Source organism: Podarcis tiliguerta (assembly GCF_965153285.1).
Source record: "Podarcis tiliguerta genome assembly, chromosome: 5".
Taxonomy (NCBI): domain Eukaryota; kingdom Metazoa; phylum Chordata; class Lepidosauria; order Squamata; family Lacertidae; genus Podarcis; species Podarcis tiliguerta.
The window spans coordinates 84,212,095-84,233,584 of record NC_139538.1 but is presented as its reverse complement, the minus strand read 5'-3'; the positions used below and the strand labels follow the sequence as shown (position 1 = coordinate 84,233,584).

Genomic DNA, 21,490 nt, shown 5'->3' with positions numbered 1-21,490 from the left:
ATGGGGCGGGCTAGGCGCGCGCTGCCCGATGGCAGCTGCCTGGGGGCGCCGATGGCCTCATCCTTAAAGCCGATGGCCCCCGCGAAGGGGACGCACTCGACGGCGGGACCCTCCTCCAGCAGGCTGCGGCCAAGCGCACGCAGCTCGGCAGCGCTACTCCGCAGGGACTTACGACGAGCGGAGCCGGAGCTGGGCAGCCCCGAAGGCTGGAGCGGAGGCGAGGCGAGGACAGCCGACGGCTCTTTCCGGGCGCACGGACGCCGCGCGCTGTAAGTGGTCGCTGCGCCGGCTTCTCCCCGCGGCGCGAGGCAACGGAGACAGCCGAGAGCGGGGCGGGGCGGGGTGCCGGGACAAGGCTGGGTGTGCCCGACGGCTTGCATTGCGCGCCCCTTGCCTTGCTGCCGCCGCGTGTGGTGATGCCTATTCTGCCAGCTGCTCTTGGAAAGGTGAGGGCGCATCTTGTCCTTTGTTTGGTCCCGGCCTTCCCGTCGAGCCTGAGGTGGAGGTCGGCCGGTCTTTCTTCTGCTCAGCCTCCCCCTGCCGCAGCCGGTGGGCCGGGCGTGGTTTTCTGCAGTCGTGGAAAGTCCCCCACTCCACGGTTCCCCGGCAGCGCACTGGCTCTCGTTGCCGTCGAGGCTTCGCGAAGTGCTCCTAGGCAGTGAAACGGACGGGGCGCGGGGCTCGGGAACCCGAGGGTGAGTTGATCCGGTGGCTAGGGTACAGTCGAGGCGCCTGGGCAGGAGAGCCGAGGCGATCCCTCCGACTCAGATAAACTCTGCTTTCTGAACTGCAACGCAGACGCCGGTTTAGTTTCCGCGCAGAGTCGAAAAAGCGGTGCTTGTAGACGCGCGAAATTATGAGCCGGGCTTTCTTTTGTAAGGTAACGGTTTGCTAAAAACAAGCTTGCGGGTGTGCGAGAAAGAGAGGGGGAAGAGAGAGGAAGCGAAATGGCGCGGGGAAAGTCCGTCGGCTTTTGGACAGATAGACAAAAGATATTTATGTAAGGACCGGGCTGCTGTTTACAACCGGAGGGATCTTGCAGGTTCCCAGAAGAGGAGATATTCAGTCTCCCCCTTGGGAACCCTTGTTTAATTTTTCTCCGCTTTTTGCTGGCAAATACGGCTCCTTATCAGCAGGACTTTTAATTTTGGTTAAAATCTGCCCTCAGTGAACGAAAATAAAAATTGGATTTTGCCTAGGAAGGAGACCCTTCAGAGAAGAATGATGATTAAATCGACAAACCGCTGCAAAAAGCAAAGCCTCAAACGAAAAACAAAACAAAACCCAAATGCACGTTCATGTCACCTTATAAATTCAGTTACTTTATTAATAGTTATTGATTAATAGTTTTGAGACTATTTTCTCTACTCAAGTTTCTATTTATAATTTAACATTACTTACAGAAGACAATATTTTTCAAAGACCAAATCAAAAATAATTTAACAGTAAAATTGTTCAAAAAAACATATTACATCCTGATTTTCTTCGGAATGAAAACCACGGCGACTAGGAAGATGTAAATGCATCTAAATAAACCACAATATCAATACGTTTGTCCGTTAATTTAAAATAATCGCAATTATAATTCAACAAGATAGAATGCAGTAATTTGCACATTCGTGACACTAAAGTACCTTTTCAGTTTTTGCGTGTTTTCGTACTCGGAATGCAACGGTATGCAAAACTGTATGTCCATAGTAAAACCATAATTAAAAATATGTCCATAATAACCGTTTTCCCACGAATATTGTGCAGAAGTTACTGTGCGGTTTTAGTTTATCAGGGCTTAATTGGCATTTGATCACCAGTGCGGGGACACTGTGCTCTTTACAAACGACTCCCCCCATCCCATATGATCAGAAACCAGCAGGCATTGCTACGTCGGTGCCACAAGCAAACTGTGGCTCGGGTAAGAAAAGCTCAGCATCTAATCTGGGCTGAAAACGCCAAATACTCGACGGACTGTTCGCGCGCAAGCTGGACTCCCCCCCCCCCCCACGTCGCCACCCAACTCCCCACGCTGTGCGTTGGGAAAGGGGGCAGGGGGGGCAAGGGGAGGCCGGCCCCTGCTGCCTAATCGTTTTTCCGCAATTCCTTGCTCGCTTCTGTTGTGCAGACAAAACACCGTAAGAAAGCACCGTAGCATTTAGAAGGCGGAAAGCCGTCGCCTGCTCTCTGTCTTAGTAGTTGCCATCGGGGCGCAACCACAGAAGCGCGTGTGCGCAGTGGCGGCGGTGCTTGGGCGCCTTCTGGCCGCCCAGCTCGGGACAAACCAGGGAGCAGCCCTGCTGCCTCGCTTCGGATCAGGGGGTGGGGGTGCGGGGAGCCGTTTGGGCCGCAATCGCTTCTCCCAAGAGTGGATCTGCATAAAGAGAAAAAGGAGTCAGTTACGCACTTTGCACTCCGCGCAAGTTCAGCGACAGCGGCGGAATGGTGGCAGGATTAAGAGGTAGCCCCTTTGACGTACCACTCCGACCCCCATCCACCGACCCACCCCCGCTCTCATTCGTTGCAGCGGGTTAGATTGGATGAGACTCCCCCCCCGATCCCTTCTAAACTCTCCAGTTTCATGATTCCCCGCGCGCTACCGGGTTGATCTGGCGCGATTCGCGGCTAACGCTTTGCAACACTTTTTCCCCGGCGGAGGGAGCTGGAGGAGCACTTCGTGGTCCCGATCCACAGTTCGGTGGTGGCGCCTCCCCACCAGCTCCCCCTGGTTTTGCGGGGACAGCGCGGCCGAGAAAAGGCGCAGCTGGCTTGCAGCTGCCGACCGCCCCGACGTGGCCGCTTTCGGCTTGGCAGGAGAGAGAGCCCGCCTCGTGGGCGATTGGAGAGGCGGCCCCTACGCATCCTGGCAGCCTGATCGCTTTGCTCAGGGCGGGCGGAGCAAGAGACGCCCCTTCCCAGCCCCCTCTCGGAGCGGTGGTGGGGCGCCCCCTCGAGCCTCGACGGCAGGCTGGTCCCTTGCTCCCCGGGAGCTCAGCGCTGCGGGTTCGAAGGGCGGTGACTGAGTGGCTCCGCCGGGGCCGGTTTGGCTTTCAACGGGGCATGAGGTGGCCCCGATGGGTTTGGACAGTGGTTCTCAAATTTTTCCCCCTCTGGCAACTTTTTTCATAATAAAAAATTGCTGTAAGATTTTGTTTTTTTTAATTGACAGATGAAATAGCTCAGTTGGTAGAGTATGAGGCTCTTAATCTCAGGGTTTGAGCCCCACTTTGGAGACAAAATATTCTTGCATTGCAGGTTGTTTGGACAATATGACCCTCTTGGTCTCTTCCAACTCAACCATTCTATGATTCTATGAGAATAAATGTATTGGGAAATCAAATCACAAGTAGGATTGCTCTCATTTTAAAAAGACACTTGTGCATATTCTGCAAGTAAAAAACTGTATTTTTTGCTCTATAAGACTCACCTTTTCCCTCTTAAAAAGTAAGGGGAAATGTGTGTGCGTCTTATGGAGCGAATGCAGGCTGTGCAGCTAACCCAGAAGCCAGAACAGCAGGAGGGATTGCTGCTTTCACTGCGCAGTGATTCCTCTTGCTGTTCTGGCTTCTGAGATTCAAAATATTTTTTTGTTTTGTTTTCCTCCTCCAAAAACTAGGTGCGTTTTGTGGTCTGGTGCGCCTTATAGAGCGAAAAATACGGTAATTGTTTTGGGCTATGCTATACTACACTGAAATGTTTAAGTGTTTCTTTGATTGCCCTTGAATCTTCCTGCCACACTTTCTATCTTTTTCTGCCACATTCTTTGAGAACTCTTGGCTTGAACAGCAAATCGCGACCCATCCCATATTTTGTGTGTAGATTTGGACTAACGTGCAGGCAGCTTTGCTAAGTGGGAAGGTGGCGTAAAGTTCAGTGGGCTTGTTTTGGGGGTGGGGGATGATGGGAGGTCATTTCACTAGGACTTTACCGGAAATGGGAACCAAATCTCTATTCTTCCCTTTCTGCAACCATGACGGGAAGATGGGATTCCTGCCACAGACAGGGCTGTGAGTTGGCAGCCCTGAGATGTTCCTGGATTGCTGTGTCTGCTAAAATACCAGGGTTGCCTTGAATTCTCTCTGGCAGTGGCATAGCGTGGGGGGTGCAGGGGGGGCCGGCTGCACCGGGCGCAACATCTGGGGGTTAGGGTTAGGGGGCACAAATCCACGGGTTAGGGGGCGCAAATCCACGGGTTAGGGGGGCGCAAATTACTTGCCTTGCCCTGGGTGCTGACAACCCACGCTACGCCACTGCTCTCTGGTATGAAAACTTGAGGCCATCCTGGGTATTTTCAGGCCTAGTGGGGCAGGGGTGTGATTCTCCTTTCTCCAACAAGTAAGCAAGGTGACAACGAGGCATTCAAGTTTTGCTATTGTTTGAGACAAACCAGCGTAGAGGATGTCAGAAGATGTGGGGAAATAATCAGACTAGATACTTCTTTCTTTTCCTTTGTCCGGGTTCCCATCTCATGCTAGCAGTCTCAATGGTAACATTTTTTTGCTTGCATTGCTGATTCTAAACAAAGAATGTATTTCTGCTGACTCAAGCTCTTTTTGTTTTGCAAAACCAGTCAGAAGACAGGACCAGGGAGTTTGACGCAGCTTACTGACCAGCCAGGCAACTTGCATAGGTTTTCAGCCATGCTACGTGACGCCGGTGGCACTGTGGGTTAAACCACAGAGCCTAGGACTTGCCGATCAGAAGGTCGGCAGTTTGAATCCCCGCGACGGGGTGAGCTCCCATTGCTCGGTCCCTGCTCCTGCCAACCTAGCAGTTCGAAAGCACATCAAAGTGCAAGTAGATAAATAGGTACCACTCCAGCGGAAAGGTAAACGGCGTTTCCGTGCGCTGCTCTGGTTTGCCAGAAGCGGCTTAGTCGTGCTGGCCATATGACCCGGAAGCTGTACGCCGGCTCCCTCGGCCAATAAAGCGAGATGAGTGCCGCAACCCCAGAGTCGTCCGCAACTGGACCTAACGGCCAGGGGTCCCTTTACCTTTACCTTTTTACATGGCTGGTCAGGAATGTAAGCCCGGACTCCCTAGCCCATCTCAATGTATTGTGGAATCTATTGTATACATCCACACCTGTGCATATGTATTAATACAGGTAATGTGGGGATCATGGGCGTAGCCAGGATTTACGACCACGGTCCAGTATACCTGAAGGAGCGTCTCCACCCCCATTGTTCTACCCGGACACTGAGGTCCAGCACCGAGGGCCTTCTGGCGGTTCCCTCATTGTGAGAAGCCAAGTTACAGGGAACCAGGCAGAGGGCCTTCTCGGTAGTGGCGCCCTCCCTGTGGAACACCCTCCCACCAGATGTCAAAGAGAACAACAACTACCAGACTTTTAGAAGACATCTGAAGGCAGCCCTGTTTAGGGAAGCTTTTAATGTTTGATGTATCACAGTATTTTAATATTCTTTTGGAAGATGCCCAGAGTGGCTGGGGAAGCCCAGCCAGATGGGTGGGGTATAAATAATAAATTATTATTATTATTATTATTATTATTATTATTATTTATTATGTTGGGGGTGGAGCAGGACACCCACCTGCCACCTGTCACCATCCTCGGTCTAGCAGATTCAGAATGAAGTGTCTCAACAACAGTTGTTTCAAATTACTTCCTTTTCACCCCAAGTGCTCAGACGGACCTGTCAAAATCGTCAGTGGTTTGAAAACTAGGAAGCTAAATAAAATATTGACATCAGGGAGTACCTTTCATGTGGTTAACGAGTATATATTGCAAAATTACAAAGAACAATTTTTGGGGGTCTTGTTTTTTAAAAAAATCTAAACTAAAACAAGTTTTCTTGGATTTGCTGAAAATCCAAGTGACCTCAGCAAGTATTTCAGTTTCAAAGATGATTCTGATTGTTTCTACTTTTAGTTAAGTATTTTTATTTGTTTACTTGGTTTGGGTGGGGGAATGCAGCACCCAAAACTTCTCTGTCCAGTCCTTGGGACTCTCCCCAGGCTGTGCCCCTCCTTGGGTCAAAGACCCTCTCCACAAGGCACATCCCTCCTCTCCACCCTCCTGAAATGCTTCTGCCTCAAGTGAACCGATGGGGACGCACATTATAACCTTACATGACCCTGTGTAAAGTGTGGCTTCCTGTGGGATACCTGAAACACAAGTGTTTTGGCACTAAGGAGCCTGCTGGCAGGAGATTAAGAGGACATGTTGTTGTTGTTTTGATGGGAGAGTGGGAGATTTGGGAGAGGGAAGATCATGTGAAACCACAGAGACAGACACACAGAGAGAGAGACAGAGAGCAAAAAGCAACATGCAGATAAGACAGTGGAGCAGAGAACTGCTGCCTCCTGCCCGAAAACATCATTCTGCAGCCATGGAATGGGAGGATGAATTCCACAGCTGCTTCCCAGTCCAGGACTGTAGCAGCGGGAACAAAGATTGCTCTAAGAGACCCTAATTACTCAGTGGTACATAGCTGATTTTTTGAACTCTATCCTCTCCTGTTTTTGTTGCTGTGGTTATTTAGAGACCCACCTTAATTTGAATATGTGTTTCTGAACCGTTCATTTTGCTTCTTCCCTTCTTGTTAAATCAGTGGGAAAATGTTAACTGGGTGGAGTCCAACGTTAGTTAGACTCACTAAAGGTAAAGGGACCCCTGACCATTAGGTCCAGTCATGGACGACTCTGGGGTTGTGGCGCTCATCTCGCTTCCGGGTCATGTGGCGCTTCTGGCGAACCAGAGCAGCGCACAGAAACGCTGTTTAACAGCAATGATAAATGATAAATCAGCCACCCTTAGCTCCTTAGCTGGACTTGAGCTCTTCCCTTGAATGGTGGGCAAGAATGAAAATCGGCAGTTTTGTGAAGTCTTACCATTGCTTAAAAAAATTATAAATTCACGTTTCCAAAGCTTCCAAGCACAAGTAGCATCAGGACAAATTTAAACAATCATAATAAATGCAATGAAATCAGCCGCAGCAGCAACACAGGGTCACAGCCCCCATCTCTGGAGAAGAACGTGATCTCAAAAGCTGTAAGACAAGAGAAACTCCACACCTCACCATCGGGGCAATTGTGGTTGGGTCCCTTTTTCTCCCCACCTAACATGGTCTTAGTAGCTCTTGCAGCAGCCCATCGGAGAGGTTCCTGAAGGATGTCAAGGAAATAAACAACTATCTGACGTTTAGAAGACATCTGAAGGCAGCCCTGTTTAGGGAAGTTTTTAATGACTGATGTTTTAATGTCTTTTTAATCTTTTGTTGGAAGCCGCCCCTAGTGGCTGGGGAAACGCCAGCCAGATGGGCGGGGTATAAATAAAGTATTATTATTATTATTATTATTATTATTATTATTATTATTATTATTAGTTTTTGGCCTAAGCTGATGCATTGCAGGTCTGTCCCAGAGCCCGCCCAGACAGGTTGGGGGCGTTTTGCAGGTGAATTTTGCAGCATGTCAATGACACAATAAATTGCAGGGAGGGGACAAAAATAGTGAGCAAACACATCTTATCAAACTCCACCCACTAGTGCGGACAGGAAACATCAATGCAGATAAAAAGTGCCACTCTCCTGAGATGTAAGAAACACACCCTTTGGGGCTGCTGAAATGAAGGCAAAGTAGGGTGAGGAGTGGGTTTTTTGTGTGGGATGGATTGTGGAGGCAGCTCTAAGAATGACAACATGTATTCAGGGACAGCCAGCTCCCAAATTCTGAATGGGAGGGGAGGCGGGAGGCAGCCCCTGTTAACTGTTGAGAAAAATGCACTCAACATTTGTGGAGCTACCTTCTAGGACTCAGATCTCGTATCATATCAGATCCCCTAGCCTGAGTTCTGGCGAGCTTGTGTATCAGAACAACAAAGGGCCACACCGGAGGGCCTTTTTATTGTACACTTAGGATGATTTGTGCTGATGATGCTCTCGGAGCGGTCATACTTGGTTCTGCTTCCAGTCCTGTTTCAGCATGTAGAAGATTTAAAGCAGGAGCTTCATTTCCAACCTGTACATATCCCATAACTTCCTGCTGAAATGACATAACTTTTTATGCTGCAAATCTTTCTTCCGCTTCTGTTGCACTATAGCCTCTCCACACAGGGATAGCGTAGGGAAGCATTTCAGAACTAAAGCAGAATAAATTCACCGCTAACGAAAACCCCTATTTGTGAAAGAGTAACTGGGGACGCAGGTGGCACTGTGGGTTAAACCACAGAGCCTAGGACTTGCTGATCAGAAGGTCGGCAGTTCGAATCCCTGCGACGGGGTGAGCTCCCATTGCTCTGTCCCTGCTCCTGTCAACCTAGCAGTTCAAAAGCACGTCAAAGTGCAAGTAGATAAATAGGTACCACTCCAGCGGAAAGGTAAACGCCGTTTCCGTGCGCTGCTCTGGTTCGCCAGAAGTGGCTTAGTCATGCTGGCCACGTGACCAGGAAGCTGTACGCCGGCTCCCTCAGCCAATAAAGCGAGATGAGCGCCGCAACCCCAGAGTCGGTCGCGACTGGACCTAATGGTCAGGGTTCCCTTTACCTTTACCTTTAACTGGGGAAAGGAAAACAAGAACAGGATTGTTTTGCGGAAAGGAGAACAGAATGTATATGTGCTCTGGTCATCATTTGCTTGCAACTGATGTTAGATCAGTACTTAATTTCTAAAATCAGAAGTGTGAGTGATATGCCATCCTACTGTAAGCACCACTTCTTACTTTTAAGTGTGTGGGAAGGGGGAAACCTGCAGTTGCTCAGTGGCGAGGGGAAAACAGTCTGCATATGTCCCAAAGAACTCTCTTTATTTCTGCTTAAGAATTCTGTGCCTTAGCCACTGAATTGAACTCAGTCAGTTACCCAGCGTTAGAAACTCAGATATGTAAGCTAGGTGCCAAATGGCACCTTAAATCTAGGTTACTCTCCACATGTTGTTGGACTACAACTCCCATAATCCCTAACCATTATCTATGCTGGCTAGGGTTGATGGGAGTTGGGAGGCTAAGTGCTGAAGAGCCACAGATCCCCAATTCCTGTTGTAAATTGCATAAAGGAAGCTATGTGCATAGACATGTGTTTCATGTGTATTTGAACTGCTGTGGGGTATGTGGCTTGCCCCACAGCTTTTATCGCCTCGTTGGAATGAGTGCATGCGCACACTTTTAGCTCTTGTTTTCTAGTTGTGGCGAATCCGAGTCTGAATTGTGTTAAGGCCTTGGACTCTGCCCCTAGGAATACACAGTGGCGTAGCGTGGGGGGTGCAGTGAGGGCTGGCCGCACCGGGCGCAACATCTGTGGGGGGCGCGCTCGCACTCACAGTTCTCTGCCCCTACTAAAATCCACGGGTTAGGGGGCGCAAATTACTTGCCTTGCCCCGGGTGCTGACAACCCATGCTACGCCACTGGGAATACACACTCATTTACAAGAGTGAAATGTTGAAGGGTATGCAAAATCATCTTCTTTTTTGCGAACCTATACATCACCCCCTATCTTCAGACTATAAAGCGTGTGATATTTGATAAGCATTTCCCACTTGATAAGCTAGCAGGGAAGCCTGTGCTCTTTGACAAATGTTCCAAGCTTGCTACATGGATCTGTCTTTCAATAAGGCACTGTAAATCCATAAATTACTTTCATAATACAGTACATTATTTTGCTGTTTAATTTGCCCATGAACCTTAGGATGTGGTATCAAAGGTTTCCCCATTACTGCAGTTGTGTGGGCCCATGGATCTCTTTGGCTTTGCAGTGGCATCAGAACACCAGAGAAAATGATTGTCTAGAAAGCTTCCAGACAGCATCTCTTAACTTAATGTGGAAGTTTGTTTTAGTCCTTTGTCACTCCCTGCCATAGTTAGATCATTCTAGGTTGTATGTGTGACACAGTTGTGCAGGAAACAGCAACCTGAAAGCAATGCAGAGCTGGTTATGAACGAAAACAACAACATGTGATATGTGGGGACACATTTTACCCTGATGGCTGCAGCTTCTCAGAGCATAGTCTCGCCCCAGATTAGCGCAGCGCAGCAGCTAAGCCAAAGCTTGCATTAACCATGATTCCAGGTTTGGATAAAAGGCTAAAGAGGAGAGACTTTAATCACAAACCTGGGTTTGGATGACATGTCGAGCCAAACTTTGGCCAGGGAAGAGTAAAGCAGCTACCATCTCCTTGGGATTCAGCAGCCGTGCTGGATTTAGGGTGGTGCCGGCAGTCCCATCGCACAGGGGCTGAGCCAAGGGGTGTGTGCATAACAACAACAACAAATATTTAACCACTGAGCCTCTTGGGCTTGCCGATCAGAAGGTCAGAGGTTCGAATCCGCATGACGGGGTGAGCTCCCCGTCAACCTAGCAGTTCAAAAGCACGCCAGTGCAAGTAGATAAATAGGTACCGCTGCGGCGGGAAGGTAAATGTGTTTCTGTGCGCTCTGGCTTCTGTCACGGTGTTCTGTTGCACCAGAAGCAGTTTAGTCATGCTGGCCACATGACCCGGAAAACTGTCTGTGGACAAACGCCGGCTCCTTTGGCCTGGAAGTGGAGATGAGCGCCGCACCCCATTGTCAAGTTTGACTGGACTTAACCGTCCAGGGGTCCTTTACCTTTACAGGTACCTACTGAGAAGATCCATAAAAAGAGCAACTGAGATTGGAAAAAGAATTATTGCCATCATAAGAAATGGGAGACAGAATTTTTTTTCTCTCTTGGGGCGCCATATTACCAAAGTTTTCCCCTGCCAGTACATTTGCACCCCAATGTCCCTACTTTCCAGGGACAGTCCTGGGTTTACAGAAGCCGTCCTGGTTTCTGATTTGATCCCAGAATGTCCCAATGTTCCTATTTTCATTGGAGAAATGTTGGAGGGTTTGCACAGCTTAACTTAATGTGACATTCCAACGTGGCTTTTGAATTCAGTTGATCTCTGGATTTGTAAGCCCCCCCCCCCCGAGAATATGATTGAAAGGTGGTATAAAATATTTAAAGTAACTGAACAAGCAGTAATTTGGTTTGCGAAGAAGTTTGAAGTGTAATCTATTTTGGGGGGCGGCAGCATAATTTGGCTAGAAATCCATACCAGCCTATGTCCCACTTGATTCATGAAATTAACACTGGACTACATTGCAAGACTAGGGACATGGGTGGCGCTGTGGGTTAAACCACAGAGCCTAGGGCTTGCCGATCAGAAGGTTGGCGGTTCGAATCCCCGCAACGGGGTGAGCTCCCGTTGCTCAGTCCCAGCTCCTGCCAACCTAGCAGTTCGAAAGCACACCAAAGTGCAAGTAGATAAATAGGTACCGCTCCGGCCGGGAAGGTTAACGGTGTTTCCATGTGCTGCTCTGGTTCGCCAGAAGCGGCTTAGTCATGCTGGCCACATGACCCGGAAGCTGTATGCCAGCTCCCTTGGCCAATAAAGCGAGATGAGCACCGCAACCCCAGAGTTGGTCACGACTGGACCTAATGGTCAGGGGTCCCTTTACCTTTACATTGCAAGACTATCGTAAGCTGCTCTTTTCAGCACAGTTCTTCATTCTTCAAAAAGAGTACAACAGCAGTAGATCACATTGCAGTGATGCTGCACGCAACTCCCTTGGCCTCAGCTTAACCCTCTGAAGTTTTCAGAGTGAGGTTTACTCTCACAAGCCACTCTCTCTCAGCCCCAGATGCACTGACCCTCAAATTTCGGGTCCACGGACTTCATTTGCATTGGGAGGATTATTTTAAAGTGTTGGCAAACCTTAAACTAACGTTTCACATAAGAGAAATATGTCAGAAAGAAAATTTGTCTGAGAGTGGACGTTCTGTCGCCCTGTCTCAGGTAAATTAAAGCCTTGGGTTTCTCATTTGATTTCCATAGGTAGGGAAAACCATTTAAACATTCAGCATGAAACAGCATATATAGACAATGAGATGGTTCTCTCTAACTTTCTACTCTCTGTAGTTTTCATAGTCTATAAAAGGAAGGAAGGAACTGCAAGTCTTTCACAGGCCATTTACCCCTTAACTTACACAACTTTTAAAAATCTGTCATAGCGTATTTATTTTATATTAAATTGTAAATGCATAGCTACTTTCCATCTAAAAGGTGCTCAGAGGATTACAACAGAAAATTTAAAATATATATAGTTGTTAGAAAGTTGACTGTGAATAAGTTGTGCGAATGATCCCTTTCTTACACCAAAAGGTCCTTTGGCCTTAGTTGCTGGTCTTACTTGCTGATCACAAAAAATGGAGGCAAGAGACAGGAGAGAGTGCTGTCTTAGGGACTGGGCTTTAAATAACTGGTACAGTGGTGCCTCGCAAGACGAAATTAATCCGTTCCGCGAGTCTCTTCGTCTAGCGGTTTTTTCGTCTTGCGAAGCAACCCTATTAGCGGATTAGTGGATTAGCGCTGTTAGTGGTTTAGCGGCTATTAGCGGCTATTAAAGGCTTGAGGGATTAGCGGATTAGCTGCTAAAAGGCTATTAGCGGCTTAGCGGCTTAGAAAAAGGGGGTGGGGAGCGAAAAAAAATCTCAAGAATCGCAAGACATTTTCGTCTTGCGAAGCAAGCCCATAGGGAAATTCGTCCTGCGAAGCGCATTGAAAAACAGAAAACCCTTTCGTCTAGCGGGTTTTCCGTCTTGCGAGGCATTCGTCTTGCGGGGCACCACTGTACTGTGGTACTTCGGGTTAAGAACTTAATTCGTTCTGGAGGTCCGTTCTTAACCTGAAACCTGAGGTACCACTTTAGCTAATGGGGCCTCCCGCTGCTGCCGCTGCACGATTACTGTTCTCATCCTGAGGTAAAGTTCTTAACCTGAGGAACTATTTCTGGGTTAGCGGAGTCTGTAACCTGAAGCGTCTGTAACCTGAGGTACCACTGTACCTTGAACTGGTAGCTGGTTCAAATAAAATTGATGGAAACAGAGGACTGGATAATGCAGAAACCTTACAGCTTGCCTTCCCTTACCGACAGGCGCTCAGCTACTTCTGGGTAGCAGGCTAATCGTGGCTGTTTATCTTCCGGTGATTAATGGTTTCCCATGGTTCCCGTTTCAATTCCATTAAGATCACAAGTGTAGGAAAATTGCCCTGATGCTTTATACTCCCGTCCGCCACCCCCAATTCTTATATACAAGAAATTCATGACCTTTCCTTGAACTTAGATCGCTTTACCCCCTTTGTGCGTTTCTGGGCTGTACGATCGAAATCAGAAATCATCTGAATTTGCTGCCCTGGTCCCCGGAACACAGTTGAACAGAGAAGTGCATATTTATGCTGATGACACCACACATGGCCCAAATGACAAACCATCTCCCCTGGTGGCTCAGTGTGTGTATTTAAAGGAGTAATGAGGATTAGATAGACCCATTCGTGGTGCCTCAGAACGGACAGCTTCAGAGCAACAGAGTGGAAGTCTGCACAGTATCCTGAATAAAAGGTAAAGGGACCCCTGACCATTCAGTCCAGTCATGGTCGACTCTGGGGTTGCGGCGCTCATCTCGCTTTATTGGCCGAAGGAAGCCGGCGTACAGCTTCCGGGTCATGTGGCCAGCATGACTAAGCCGCTTTTGGTGGACCAGAGCAGCGCATGGAAACGCTGTTTACCTTCCCGCCGGAGTGGTACCTATTTATCTACTTGCACTTTGACGTGCTTTCGAACTGCTAGGTTGGCAGGAGCTGGGACCGAGCAACGGGAGCTCACCCCGTTGCGGGGATTCGAACCGCCGACCTTCCGATCGGCAAGTCCTAGGCTCTGTGGTTTAACCCACAGCGCCACCTGCGTCCCTCTGAATAGCTACCCTTAAATGCTAGGAGTGGCTTTGTCCAGCTCTGGCTGTTTTGCCAGCTACTAGAGGTGGAGGGAAGGGGTGCGGTGGGTGCGAGCCGCCCCAGGTGTCACCACTGAGGGGGGTGACAAAATGCTGTGTGGCACTCACCGTGGGGCCTGCAGCGCACCCGAGCCATGCGTCTCAGGCACGCGCAGGCTTTGCGCTGCCCAAATGGTCTGCCCCTGCCTCCCACCCAGCTGTAGGGCAGCTGAGTCGGAGGAGGCAAAACAACAACAAGAAACCTATGGCTATGGGAAACATACTCAATAAACACACAAGACTTAACCAGCTGTACTTTTGAATAAATAAGGTATAATCTTCATTGTATCAAATTGTAGATTTCAACAGAAGTCTCATAAAGTTCAACAAAAAAAGCAGAAGACCCAGTGGATCAGTTTATTCTCTAGTCAGTTCATGCATAAGGTCCGTAAATGTATAAGTATCTATTCCACCTGTCTGTTCATTGAGTCCAATAATCCACATGAAGGGTTGTTACAGTTCCACAGAATCCTTTCACAGAGTCTAAGACAAGGATTTCCAGAATATCAGCCTTGTTTCGCCATCCTAGGCTTCATCAGAAGAAGAGTTTGGATTTGATAACCCGCCTTTCACTCCCTTTAAGGAGTCTCAAAGCGGCTAACATTCTCCTTTCCCTTCCTCCCCCACAACAAACACTCTGTGAGGTGAGTGGGGCTGAGAGACTTCAGAGAAGTGTGACTGGCCCAAGGTCACCCAGCAGCTGCATGTGGAGGAGCGGAGATGCGAACCCGGTTCCCCAGATTACGAGTCCACCGCTCTTAACCACTACACCACACTGGCTCTCATCAGTAGAACAAGCTCTAGGTAACGCAAATAAATACAATATCGTAATCTCACACATTTTTACAGCAAAATTAATATAAAAAACCATAAACAATTGTACATACCATATGTAATATTGCAGGATAGTGGATCTTATAGCATGGTAGTGGTTGCAGTACCTTATTTATTCAAAAGTACAGCCGGTTACATCTTGACTGGGAGGAGGCAGGCAGACCCCAGAGGCTCCACAGTGTGCCCTGCCCCTATGGGTGGCTCACCCTGCCTCTGTGGGCAGCTTGCCCTGCCCCTGGGTGTGCCACCCCAGGCGCCCGAGCGGCTTCCTCCGCCGCTGCCAACTACAACCTCTTTTAGACATAGATGACTTGGCCACTGTTCCCTGTGCTCCGGCAACTTCCAGATTGGATGACTGCAATGCTCTCTGTGTGGGGTTGCCCTTGAAGACAACTCAGAAACATCAGTGGGCCCAAAATGCAGCATCCAGATTCTAGTTCCGTTTAGATCTCATACACCCTCCTGTTTTAAAACAGCTGCCCTGGTTGCTGGTTCCTTTCCAGGCCCAGTTCAAGCTGTTTCTGTTGGGGTTGAAGCCCCAAATGACTCAGGCCCCAAATTGACCCACCTCCTTTCGCACATAGCTAGGGTCAATGCTTTCCCCGGGAACTGAGAATTGGGGAATGGGCCTGAACTGCCATTGGCAAAAGTCGACTCAGACAGCATGAGGAACCATGGGAAAAAGAAGGGGAATGTTGAAGATGTTATGTCCTGTGTACCGGCACATACCACCAGAAAAACAACAACACTAGTTTTAATTCAAATTAGCTCTAGTTGTGGTTTTTGTGTGTGTTGTGGTTTGGCCTATCTCTGTTGTTGAGCTAAAAATGTCCTGTGTCAAGTCTTTTCTTGTGCTTTGGGTAGTTCTGGTCCTTCGGCTGATACGTTTGCGTGTTGATTCACATCATCAAGTGGAAGACGGCTTCCTTAAGAACATCTACCGTATTTTTTGCTCTATAAGACTCACTTTCTCCCTCCTAAAAAGGGGAAATGTGTGTGTGTCTTATGGAGCGAATGCAGGCTGTACAGCTATCCCAGAAGCCAGAACAGCAAGAGGGATTGCTGCTTTCGCTGCGCAGCGATCCTTCTTGCTGTTCTGGCTTCTGAGATTCAGATTTTTTTCTTTTTCTTGTTTTCCTCCTCCAAAAACTAGGTGCGTCTTGTGGTCTGGTGCGTCTTATAGAGCGAAAAATACGGTACTTCTATTCAGTGATGAGGGAGAAGAGTGAAATGTAGTTCTTGTGCTTGGAAATAGCCAGAGATGAATTCCTACTTAGCTCATACCAGCAAACAGCACCAAGTCTGAGCAAAAAAATATTATTTTCGGAACAGTGACAAGCAGACAAGCTGATTTGGGGCCAGGGCATAAAACAACGAGAAATTCCCTGCCTGTTACTGCTCACTCAGCAACAAATATTTGAGGCTGTGTTCTGAAACATACCCTTTTGAGTTTGCGTCCCAGTTCAGTCAATGGAAAGGGCCAGGGCTGCAAAAATAGATGTGATGTGTAGCTTCTTGTACAGAAGCAAAATTGTTCAGAAAATACCTTTTGCTTCAGACAGAATAAAATCTGTTTCTGGGGTGCCTACAGATCTCTCTTTTTTTATGCCACTTACCTTTCTGCAAGTTGGCTAAACTTGTCACCTCTTGCTGGAGGGGGCGACTGTCTCGCTTCAGGTCTTTAGCAGGTGAAAAGGAGAAATTTGAATCCGGTCCTTGCAGCACCAGTCCCTGGAAGAGACGAAATTGTGCTCGGCAGATGCAGTCGTATGCAAATAGCTGGGGGGGGGTTGGAATTATCATCTACAAACACTGGGAAGAAATTCCATCTGCTGCTTCCTTGAGAAGGGGGCCTTAATAAATTCTGAGACTGCAAAGTTACACACATCTTAATCAAGTCTTAATCCGAGGAATTAATGTGCTGTGCGTTTCTGCATAATTCCAGGAATCACGCAAAAGCTATGACAATAGCCAGAGCCGCAGATGGACTCGCCTCCTTGCACAAAATGCTACATGAAAAAGGTATATTGAGGCAACGTGGCTCCCGCCTTCACAGCGTTTCACGTACAAGTGCACCATGTCAAAGTGCCAGGGCGACTCGTGCGCTTTCATGTGCGTGGCGCGCGTACATGCGCTTGTCTATGCATGCGTGTGCACATGTGCCAAACCCCTGTGCTTGTCTTCACGTCTACTGCAGAGGGGGAAAACCGTCCAGAGGTTTTTTCTCTTAAAAACACTGACCTTTTTTTATCTTAGAAAAGGAGTCGGCGGGGGATGGGGGCAGTGGCGTAGCGTGGGGGGTGCAGGGGGGGCCGGCCGCACCGGGCGCAGCATCGGGGGGGGGCGCACTCGCACTCGCAGCTCTCTGCCCCTACCTGGCTCACTCACTCTCTCTCACTGCAGTGCTGGCTGTGCGAATCCAATCCGAGCTGCCGGGTCGCCGCACACTGTGGAGGGGAGGGTGCCAGGCGTGCGGTGCGGTGCGGAGAGAGAGCGAGGGACTATCTGGGGGAGGGACAGTGCAGCGGGGGGGGCGCAAATTACTTGCCTTGCCCCGGGTTAGGGGGCGCAAATTACTTGCCTTGCCCCGGGTGCTGACAACCCACGCTACGCCACTGGATGAGGGGGACGGGACACAAATATTTCTTACTGCATATATGTTGTTCCCTGTAATAAAAGTGCAGGCTGAAATTGGAGGGAAATGTGAGGTAAGGAGGGAAGAAGATGCCCACCAATTCACAAGCAGGCATTGCCTCCCAGCTTTGACACTGCCTGCGTTGAGGAAATAGGTATAAATTTTGCAGCAGAGGCCAAAGGTCAGCTTGTCTTTAGCTTCTGAAAGTAACCAGATCACAAACATTTGGCACGAACCTACCAGTCCACAAACATGAAGGTTTATTTGTTAGCTTTGAAAGGTAGCTGCACTCCCAGAATTAAACCCCACTGTGCACAATGGGACCTGTTTTGGAGTCAAGACACTAATTCTTCACAGTGTTAGCCTGTGGCTGCAACAAGCACACTTATTGGACGTTAACCCCACTTAACTGAACTTATTGCCACCAAGTAAACTGACCTCCTAATCGTATATGCCACTCAGACATCACTTGGGCCTCTTTTTCAGCTCTTCTCCGGTTCCTATTCCAGGCCGATGGAGTTCAACCTGCTCACTGACTCAGAGGCCCACAGTCCCAATCTCTCCCTCTCAGAGTCGGGGACACCACAACATGAGCACAGCTGCAAGGGGCAAGAGCACAGCGGTAAGTACGAAATTGGCTTTGCTCCGGACAGCAAGCGGTGCTTCTCATTTCATAGCCTCCAGCTCTGGCCTGATTAGAAAGGGAGGTGCTCTGTTTGTTTCTTAAACATGAGTGTATCATAACTGGTAAAGCAGAGCTGCAGAACCTCATGCCTGGAGGCCAAAATCCAGGCCTCTAGCTGGCCCTCAGGGATTTCCCAGGCGGTGCCCTCTCCCCAATCCACCCCCTAGGCTAGAATAAATCACAGACACATTCACTTTGCAGATAAGTGAATATTTTACTCGCAAAGTTTCCAGAAGTTACAGCAAATAAGTCTCCAACCACTGGCAGTAAAACAGAGATGAAAAAGGTTCCAAATGACTTAAAAAGAAAAGTATTTTGCTTCTTTACAAAAAGGATCATGCAATCTTTGGGTTAGTAAAGATACAGGCTTCGAATTCTCATTTTTTGAGAGATTCGGTTCACTCGCCGGGAGCCATGACTGCATGACTTCTTGCTTGTTCCAGGAAGCAGGAAGAGAAAAGACTCTGAGCCTGCTAAGCTCCACCCCCACTGGCAACCTGAGCTCAGGTTAACCCTTTCTTGCACGCAATTGTGAGTCAGTAATATATTACAACAAATCTGTGCTCTTGCTTTTGCTTTCACAGACACAGAAAAGTCACAGCAGAACCAGACCGATGACTCCAATCCTGAGGACGGCTCCTTGAAAAAGAAGCAGCGCAGACAGAGAACTCACTTCACCAGCCAACAACTCCAGGAGCTGGAAGCCACTTTCCAGAGGAACCGCTATCCGGACATGAGCACCCGGGAGGAAATTGCTGTCTGGACCAACTTGACTGAAGCCAGAGTCCGGGTAGGCCTCATTCACACCCGCTCTGCTTTCTCTTAATGTGGTCAGAATTTGAGGATTCGATAGCGAACCACAAAGCAGACCAAGCAGAATGGAAGAGGCCTCTGCGTGTGGCTTGTATCTTTTTGTGTGAGCTATCATACAGTGCAAGTACTTTCTGAGAAACAGATTGCTCTCAAAATCTTGCATTTTAAAAAAGTGAGGCACTCCTCTCACAATCACTCCTAATAGTGAACTCAAGCGGCGAGTGCCACCAAAGTAGGACCACTAAGAAACAAGGGGGAGATACTCGCATGCTTGAGGAAAGCCTGAGGTTTGCAGAAGTACATTTTCCCACTCAAACGTGAACAAGTTGAAAGGACGGGGCGGGGGGGGGGACACAGGGAGGAGGAACACCAACAAAAGCCCATTGTGGACTAAGCATGCTCAGTAGAGGTGGCATGAGGAGTAACAGAAGGGGAAAGAAAGTTGGAACACTGGGTGGTGGAAGATGATGGTTGGCTGGGATCCTGTACTCATTTTAGAAGTGAGGATGCCTGCCACATTTTGTCGCAAGTTCCACCTGTTCTCTTCTATTGCTGAGGACCCGTTGTAACTGCAGCTCCCAATATCCTTTGCGATGTTCACTGAGGCCGATGGGAGTTGTAGTTCAGCCCCGCCTGGCGTCTACCCGGACACTGAGGTCCAGCACCGAGGGCCTTCTGGCGGTTCCCACACTGCGAGAAGCCAAGTTACAGGGAACCAGGCAGAGGGCCTTCTTGGTAGTGGCACCCGCCCTGCGGAATGCCCTCCCATCAGATGTCAAAGAGAACAACAACTACCAGACTTTTAGAAGACATCTGAAGGCAGCCCTGTTTAGGGAAGCTTTTAATGTTTGATGTATCAGAGTATTTTAATATTTTTTGGAAGCCGCCCAGAGTGGCTGGGGAAGCCCAACCAGATGGGCGGGGTATAAATAAATTATTTTTATTATTATTATTCTCACCAAGCTAATACACACAGAATGCTAACTTAAGAAAAACGCTCCCTTTCTCTCACAGGTGTGGTTTAAGAACCGCAGGGCCAAGTGGAGGAAGCGAGAAAGGAACCAACAGGCCGAACTCTGCAAGAACAGCTTTGGAGCCCAGTTCAATGGACTGATGCAGCCTTACGATGACATGTACAGCGGCTACTCGTACAACAGCTGGGCCACCAAAGGCCTTGCCACCAGCACCCTCTCGGCAAAGAGCTTCCCCTTCTTCAACTCGATGAACGTCAGCCCCCTCTCGTCGCAGCCCATGTTCTCCACGCCCAGCTCCATCGGCTCCATGCCCATGCCTTCATCCATGGTAGCTCCCTCCACAGTGACTGGCGTGCCAGGCCCCAGCCTCAACAACCTCAACAGCCCCGGCCTTAACTCGGCCGTTTCATCCAGTCCCTGCCCGTACGCTTCCCCAGCCAGCCCTTACACGTACCGGGACACGTGCAACTCCAGCCTGGCTAGCCTGAGGTTGAAGGCCAAGCAGCACGCCAACTTCACCTATCCGGCAGTGCAGACGGCAGCCTCCAGCCTCAGCCCTTGCCAGTACGCTGTGGACAGGCCAGTATGAAGGCCTAGGACCCTTCCCCATCACCTCCCAACCCCGATAATCAGGACCTTGGCCATTAGCCCGACAGCCACACCCAGACCGACCAAATTCCAGGAAGATGTGCTTCGTTATGACCGTGCTATTATAAACTTTCCGACTCTTCTCTTTTGTTTTTGGTGAAAGTAAACACAACCGCTCATCGAAAGCCCTTTTGGGAAAGAGGACTTTTCTGCCAGGCTCTGAGGTCATTGTCAATCCGGCGCTGTAATGCGATAGCTCTCGGCTTGCTCCTGCTCCCGTCCGAGAACAGGCAACCCGTTCGTGCAACAATACAGAGAGAAGGAGACCCAGGAAAGGGAGGGGGGACAACAGTGCAGCTGCCGATTCCACTCACCAACGTATGTCTGCGCGCCGCGGCGATTTGCATGCCTGCCGACACGAAACCCTCCGAGGTCTAAACGCTGTGCTGGGAAGACCACAGATCGGTGCATTGAGGATTAGACTTCTTTCACGAATGTTTGCACAATGTCCTGTCGCTTCTTCTTCTTTTCCTTTGCAGATTGCGGCCTTTTGTAGTTGAGAGTCGGCAAAGGAAGATGTGGTCTCATGGAAAGGTTCAGAGTTCGTGAAGGCAGGGGCGAGAGAGGGATTATGAGCCGTGGGGAGGGTCTGGGACCCAGCTGAATGGAGAGATCCACTCGGGCACGATGATAAGATTCTGCCCCCCCTGATTTACACTGGTTTCTAAGACTGCAGCAGAAGCTGCTAGCAGGTCGCCAAAAGGGACACAGAACTTTGACTTTAGCAAAAAAACCAACAGCGACAACCGAGATTTGCATAGTCCCTCCCATACCTACCTGTGGAAGTCGGGGAAGGGAAGAATGAAAAGATATAGAGAAATATGAGCAAATAAAACATTCCCTGTTGGATTTCATTTTCGACCAGGCGGGAGTTAAATATCAGTATATCCACATACAGAACCCCATTGCTTTCCTTTTACAGTCAATGGCTCTTTCGTGCTCCCAACAATAAATTCCATTACAAAATAAATCGGAAGAAATCCTCGCAATCTTTATGGGTGTCTGTTTATTGCAAGAGCAATGTGGAGCCAACACCTAGCATGAAAGCGTTCTGTTGCTCCCCCCCCCCCCGAAGGTGGAGAAACTGGGCTCTGCAGTTAAAGCAGAC

At 49.0% G+C, this 21,490-nt stretch overlaps 1 protein-coding gene and 1 long non-coding RNA gene across 7 annotated transcripts; one reads left to right on the top strand and one right to left on the bottom strand.

Annotated features, from left to right (window-relative positions):
- On the top strand, nt 1-21,371 carry PITX3 (paired like homeodomain 3; the record flags this gene model as incomplete). 6 transcript variants are annotated; one of them, XM_083440540.1, is made up of 5 exons in its annotated part: nt 232-269; nt 16,573-16,649; nt 17,749-17,884; nt 18,532-18,737; nt 19,775-21,371. In XM_083440540.1, the coding sequence occupies 4 exons, from the start codon at nt 16,611-16,613 to the stop codon at nt 20,321-20,323; spliced, it is 930 nt and encodes a 309-aa protein (XP_083296666.1). In that variant the 3' UTR covers nt 20,324-21,371. The 6 variants fall into 6 exon arrangements, with proteins under 6 accessions (XP_083296665.1, XP_083296666.1, XP_083296667.1 ...); XM_083440539.1 differs by lacking the exon at nt 16,573-16,649 and having other exon boundaries at nt 1-269; nt 17,772-17,884; XM_083440541.1 differs by lacking the exons at nt 232-269; nt 16,573-16,649 and adding an exon at nt 358-446.
- Nucleotides 1,446-18,472, bottom strand: LOC310677542. Its single transcript, XR_014511254.1, has 4 exons — nt 18,170-18,472; nt 17,701-17,861; nt 16,244-16,358; nt 1,446-2,362 (listed from the first exon to the last, which is right to left on the bottom strand). It is a non-coding gene; the product is annotated as an uncharacterized lncRNA (long non-coding RNA).
- Nucleotides 21,372-21,490: the final 119 nt, after the last annotated feature.